Genomic DNA, 6,342 nt, shown 5'->3' with positions numbered 1-6,342 from the left:
CCATTCTTGGCTGCTTCCTCTTCAGCCTCCGCCTTAAAGGAGCCAAACTGGCTCATCTGACCCCTGTCAGCAAGCCGGGGCCTGTCCCAAGGCGGGGACTGTGGGCGGCAGGCTGCTCAGAGCCAGTTCATCCTGGCCTAGGATGCCACCTTGGTCCTCGGCAGTCCCTGCGCCCCTGGACCCGAAGAATGTCACCAAGGCCTGGACCTGCGGCAGCTCCGAGAAGGTCTCCACGGCCAGCAGCATGGCCAGGAGCCCTAGGAGCAAGTAACCTGGGGAGGAGAGGTTACTCGGACAGCACTTGGGGTGATGTTGCCACCCTCCGCCTCCCAGCATGGTGACCCGCCCTGGCATCTGGCGCCACTCACACTCCTCTTAGGCTGCCACCAGGATTCTTCACACTCCAACTCCCATGCCATGTCCTGGTTCCCTCCACCCGTAAAGCTCAGCCACCCCATGGCTTATGGGGTCCAGGCTTCTTCCCCTCCCCCACACGTCTCAGGCGGCCGCACTCACCGAGAAGTGCCAGCTGGCCGAGGTGGTAGATCGCCGGATGCAGCCCACGGCCATGGCTGGGCAGGAGGTCACCCAGGCCGATGGTGCTGAGCGACCCAAAGCAGAAGTAGATGGCCTCGAGCAGGCTGCAGTCGCCCTGCAGAGCCCACAGCACCAGCGCTGGCAGCAGCACGAAGGTGCCGGCCACCAGCAGGCCCAGTCCAGCTGCCTGCAGCAGCGCTGCCCTGGGTGGTGACAGCTGCCAGCGGGCCGCCACCCAGGCCCCTGGGCGGCTGAGTGCAGGCAGCAGGCAGTGGCGGAGGGTGGCCACAAGGGCTAGGGAGGCTGGCAGCCCCAGGACTGCGTAGATCACACAAAAGGCCTTTCCGCCTGCGGACAGCGGGGCCATGTGGCCGTAACCTGGAGGAGAGAGAGGGTGGGTGGTGAGCTTGGGTGGGATACCTGTGGGGGCAGGTGGGGTCCGGCTTCCCCCATGTCGCCTTCTGCAGAAGGCTGCCCTCTGGTGGCCGGAATTGCATGAACCATTCGGGCCCATGTCCTGTCTGGCTTCGCCCCTCGATCACTGGGTGTCCTGGGCAAGTCCCTTAGCCTCTCTGGGCCACCCTTTACTGGAAAATGAGAGGATTAAAGAAGACAGTTCTGGCCGGGTGCAGTGGCTGATGTCTGTCATCCCAGCATTTTGGGAGGCCAAGGCGAGAGGATTGCCTGAGACCTGAGGTTCGAGACCAGCCTGGGCAACTTGGTGAGACCTCGTCTCTACAATAAATCAAAAGATTAGCCGGGCATAGTGGCGTGCGCCTGTAGTTCTGGCTACTAAGAAGGCTGAGGCGGAAGGAGTTCTGGCTACTAAGAAGGCTGAGCAGCAGGCCGATGCTGGGGTGGCCATGAGCGTGTCACTGCACACCAGTCTGGGCGACGGAGTGAGACTCCAACTCAAAAAAAAAAAAGACAGTTCCTTAGGCCTTTTGAAGCAGGTACAATTCTGAGGATTGCTGCCCGGCTTTCCGAGAGATTCTACAGCTCTGCCCTTAACTGACTTCAAATTCCCAACCGGTGGATGTTACCCACTCTTTCATTCCCAAGTGTGTATCGCGTTATCCTGTGTGCCGGGCCTTGTACTAGAGTCTGAGCTGCCCAGATCCTGCCCTTTGGTGGGGGAGACAGGCAGAGAAATCAGTCCTGATGCTTGCCACGAAGGGCTGCAGACAGGCAGCTTGCAGCAGGGACCAGCGAGGCAGGAAAGCGCGTGCAGGGCAGGGAGGGACTGGAGGGCAGGGCATGCTGTGAGAACAGGATCGGCTAGTCCAGAGATAGCACTCAGTGTCTACGGGAGCCCCATGGGAGATGAGAGGGAGTGGTGGGGAGTGGGGTGGACCGGAGAGCACCGTCCAGCCAGTATGTTGCCTTGCGGGAATTCCGGCTCAGTTGAATGGATTTCCTGATTTTCCAAAATAAGTTGGAAAGTCAGACTTCAATTCAAACAATCTTTAGGCACTTTGTATATTAAAAATATAGCAGCTCACAACTGTAATCCCAGCACTTTGGGAAGCAGAGGCGGTGAGAGGACTACCTGAGTGCAGGGTTTGAGAATAGCCTGGGCAACTTGGCAAGACTTCATCTCTACAGTTAATCAAAAAGTTAGGCAGGCATGGTGGCACGCATCTGTGGTTCTAGCTACTTGGAAGACTGAGGTGGGAGGATGGCCTGAGCCCAGCAGTTCGAGGCTGCAGTGGCCATGACCGTGTCACTGCACTCCAGCCTGGGTGAAGTGACTCCAACTCAAAAAACAAAAAACCCCCAAAAAACTAGGACTATGAGTTCCATGGCTTTATTTCTCCGGGCCTATGCGCAAGCTGTCGCCTCTGCCAGGACTTCCCTCCTCCCTGTCTGTGGCCCTCTTGCCTCCGCTAACATCTCAGCAGGCCCTCTCCCTCCCCCTCCCAAGTTCATGGTCCTGAGCTGTGCTCCCTGGGTTCATTCCGTTCTCCATCCCCAGATCTATCCCCCTGTGTTGGGTTCCCTGCCTCGTCTAGGCCCATGGGGTCTGGGCACCGCTCCTGGCTCTCAAAGGGTGCCTGGGGGTGGGGCTGGGGAGGCCCCGCCCCTCCTGGCAGCTGAAGTGGAGGCACCAGTTGGGGTGTGTTGGTGTGGGGAGCCCCGGCTGTGACATAGGGCCCGATAGGGCCTGGGCTCCCTCTGTCTGGTACTTAGGGACGGGGAAGGGCTGCATCCTGGGGACCCCAAAAAGCAAGGGCCCCAGGAGCCCCCTGGATCGGGCTGCCTGGCGGCCTTACCCGTGGTGGTGAGGATGCTGGCAGTGAAGAGGAGGGCCGAGGGCAGGTCCCAGTTCCTGACCTCAGAGCCGTTGCCCGGGCTGGAGACCCCATGGGCCTGGGCTGCCAGGGCAGTGCCCAGCAGTTCCTCCAGTTCTCTGGGTGGCAGGCAGGCCCCGTGCATGGCCTTGAAGTTGGCCAGCTCCGCCCTGAGCTCGGCCTGGAGCCTGAGTGCTGGGGGCCCCTCCAGGGCCTGGAGCACGGCAGCCCCAAGCCCCAGGGCCAGCAGGTAGGCCACAACCAGGAGCCCGTAGCGGGCCCAGGGCCTCAGACCCCCCATGGCGTGCAGCCGAGTCTGGGGTGCCGTGGGAGCTGCCTGCTCTTCTAGAGGCACCTGGGAGGGGCCCGGCAGGGCGGGGCCGGGAGGAGGCGCTGCGTGGGTGGCTGGGACCCAGCCGTGGCTGAGTGTGAACGGGGAACTGGGTCAGTCCTCCCAGGATCTGGGGGTAAGACGTTATTAGCCCATTTTACGGAAGCCAGGGAGGGGTGGGTAGCGGAAGGCTGCTGTGGTGAGGGGAGGGGAGAGTGGGGAGGGGAGGGTGAGGAGGTGAGGCCTAGAGAGGGTCCCACACTCACTCAAGGTCACGTTCACCCAGGCACCCATACCCCATTCGTTCATTCATTCATTCATCCAAGAGCCCAGGTCCTGAGGACACCAGGGAAGAGAACAGACATGGGTCCCTTCCCTCTTGGAGTTCACACAAGAAACCTCTTAGCAAAGAAGCGTGACAACTTCCCATCGTCAGAAATTCCATGAAGGATCAGCCCTGGGTGATGGGAGAGCTCTGGGGGGAAGGGTGGCCCCCCAGGAAAGCTCCTTGAAGGAGGGGCCGTTTCTGCTGGGCCATCAGAACAAGCCAGTCAAGGTGGCCTGGGGTGTGGGAGCCAAGGTGAGCTTGGGGTCCAGCTGTGGTGGGTGGGGGTGGGGGTGGGGAGGTGTTTAAGGACACAGACCCTTGACAAGTGTGGTCCAGGGAGGCCTGCAGGGGCTTGGATGGAATGATGGTGGCCGAGGGGTGTGGTGAGAGGAATGGGCGGGGTTGGGATGGACCGGGTGGGGGCGGGGCTGGTGAGGTAAGGAGAGGGTGCCCTGGCCAGATGTTCTTCCTGATAACCCTCTGTGCCCGCCCTGCTGACTGCCCTGGAGCGGCAGATGTCTGGCTGCCGTGAGTTGCTCAGGGGCGTGCAGGGACAGGCCCTGACTCCCATAACCACTGAGGGGCTGAGGACAGAGGCCGAAGGAGGCCCTCCCCAGGGCACAGTGTGGGAGTGGGAGTCTGCAGAAACCCCAAGGCAGTGTTAAGATAACTGTCCCGGGTGCCAGGTGCCACAGATGACCCTGCTAGGAGGTGGGTGCTTATTCTTCCTGTGTCCAGACTATGGGATAGGAGAGACCAACCCAGGGCAAGCCCGGGGGGCTTCTGGTTCAGAAAGATACCAGGGGTGGGGGCAGCATGGCTAGGGAGGGTGTTCTAGGGAGGTGACATTACGGCTGGGCCCAGAGGCTAAGCAGGGACTCCCGCAGCAATTGCCTGACAGGAATGGCTTGTGAAAAGACAGAGTTGAAAAGCCCTGACAAGGGCGTGGGTGAGGTGGGCGTGTGTGGGTGCGGGGGAAGCCAAGAAGGGCCCTGAGTGACCAAAGCTGGTGGACCTGGTCTGAGGAGAGGTGTGCAGTACAAGGAATCCCAGTCTAGGCCCAGGCCGGCATCCACTGTGTTGGGGGGGGGCATGAGACACCAGGGTCACGCGACAGACTGGGTCTCCTGGTTACCTCCAAGAAAGGTGACAGGCTGCACTTGGGGAGACAGCTTTCGAGTTTATTTGGCTTCATTGGATCCCGAGGCAAAGGCCCCAACCCTGGCTGGGGAAGCAGAAAGGCACCCAGAGAGCCCCAGCCCCAGGGAACCCCCAGGGCAGTGGGGTCCAGGCACTAAACCCCAGGGCAGGGTCCTCAGTAGCAGGACTTGGTCAAAAGTGCTGGTGGCAGCTGAGGCTGGCCCCTCCCCCCTGCACCGCCCCTCCTTCCCGCACCTCCCGGAGGGCAATTCCCTGAGACAGGCTCTGGTCCTCCCAACCAGCTGGGCACAGTGGCGGGCCCCAGGGGGCAGGTAAGTTGGGGGGACCTATAGGTTGCAGGTGTGGGGGGGTGCAGCCCCCCATCCAGTGTGAAGGCTTCCTGTGCAGTGTAGTGTTCCTGACCCCCAAGAGGGGCGGGGTCCCTGGGGGAAACTGAGGCAGCCACAGAGGCCGGCCCGGCTCCCGTTCCAGTGTATACTGTGGCCCCTCTCCGACAGCCGGAGCGTCGGGGAGCGGCCTGGCCCACTCAAGGCCCCGCCTCTGGCACCCACGGGGCCTGAGCACCCACGTCTTTGGTCTGTGCCCTGCAGTCCTGGGGTCCCCCCCGGAAGGGGTTGGCAGGTGGGGAGTCCCAGAAGGGGTCTGAGTCCGGGAACAAGGTCCAGGGTGCCCGGCGGGGTGTGGGCTGCGGTGAGGGTAGGGGTGAAGCTCGTGGTCCGGCTGACACAAAGCTCCATGGGTCGATGCGGCTACGAAGGGGTGAGGGCCGAGGTCTGCTGATGAGGCCCAGGGGCGGTGAGCGCGGGGTTCCTGGGGTGCCGGGAGCGGAGCGTGATATCCCTGGTGGGGGTGAGACGGTGCCTCCTTGTGAGGGGAGGAAAGAAACAGGGTGATGCCGCTGTCGCAGGAGCACTGCCTCCTAGGCCTCGGTTTCCCCATCTGTACAGTGGAGCGACCTGACTCAACTTCCAGGGCCCTTGATGCTCTGTGGTGCATCTGTTTATTCTGATGTGGTTTAGAGGCCTTTGGAGCAGAACTGCGTGGACTCAGATCCCAGCCCTGCCACTTACTAGTCGTGGAGCCACAAGTCCCTTAATCTTTGCCTTAATTTCTTCAACTAGAAAGTGGATATCATACTTAGTTCCCAGGCTATGACAATTAAAGGAGACAATCTCTTGAAAGCACTGCCAACAGCACTTGGCACAAGTAAGCAACCCATAGGAGTTTGCTGCTATTATTATTACTTCTCGCCAGGCAGGGTGGCTCACGCCTGTAATCCTGGTTTGGGAGGCCGAAGTGGGAGGATCGCTTGAGGTGGGGAGTTCAAGACCAGCCTGGACAACATAGCAAGGCCTGTCTCTTTTTATAATTAAAAATAAATTCATCAATAAAAGCTCTATTGTTTTGCAATGGGCTTAGCCCACTGGATGGCTTAGAACTTGGAACTTAGCTCCCCCCATATGACCCCAGTGCCCCAGAGGCCCGGTTTGGGGGTCCAGCAGATGGCTGTGGCCCTGGCCTTGCCTCCCGGCCCCTCCATTCCTCCCCTGTCTGGCGGCCATCTCGACTCGGCGCAGCAGGCTGGCCTCGGTCACTCACCGCGGGTCTCCTCCTCCCGCCGGGGGCTCTTGGCTGACCGCTGGCCCGCAGGGACACCCAGGTCCAGCAGCAGGGGCGCAGGGGAGGGCGGGGCG

The 6,342-nt window shown here is 61.2% G+C and overlaps 2 protein-coding genes across 2 annotated transcripts in view; both read right to left on the bottom strand.

The window, feature by feature from the left end:
• Nucleotides 1-66: 66 nt before the first annotated feature.
• On the bottom strand, nt 67-3,165 carry KCNK7 (potassium two pore domain channel subfamily K member 7). The gene is made up of 3 exons (XM_008050955.1): nt 2,811-3,165; nt 517-915; nt 67-272 (listed from the first exon to the last, which is right to left on the bottom strand). The coding sequence occupies exons 1-3, from the start codon at nt 3,127-3,129 to the stop codon at nt 67-69; spliced, it is 924 nt and encodes a 307-aa protein (XP_008049146.1). The 5' UTR covers nt 3,130-3,165.
• Nucleotides 3,166-4,647: 1,482 nt separating this feature from the next.
• MAP3K11 (mitogen-activated protein kinase kinase kinase 11) overlaps nt 4,648-6,342 on the bottom strand; it is a 17,965-nt gene continuing 16,270 nt past the window's right edge. The window contains exons 10-11 of the mRNA XM_021709046.1: nt 6,248-6,341; nt 4,648-5,512 (exon numbers count right to left, since the gene is read on the bottom strand). Coding sequence (XP_021564721.1) covers nt 5,175-5,512; nt 6,248-6,341 — 432 coding nt within the window. The 3' untranslated portion in view covers nt 4,648-5,174. The remainder of the gene's footprint in view (nt 5,513-6,247; nt 6,342) is intronic.

The sequence above is a fragment of the Carlito syrichta genome, unplaced genomic scaffold (genome assembly GCF_000164805.1).
Source record: "Carlito syrichta isolate Samal-C Ts95f unplaced genomic scaffold, Tarsius_syrichta-2.0.1 Scaffold154564, whole genome shotgun sequence".
Lineage (NCBI taxonomy): Eukaryota > Metazoa > Chordata > Mammalia > Primates > Tarsiidae > Carlito > Carlito syrichta.
The sequence above is the reverse complement of the archived record's forward strand: the minus strand, read 5'-3'. Positions and strand labels throughout refer to the sequence as shown.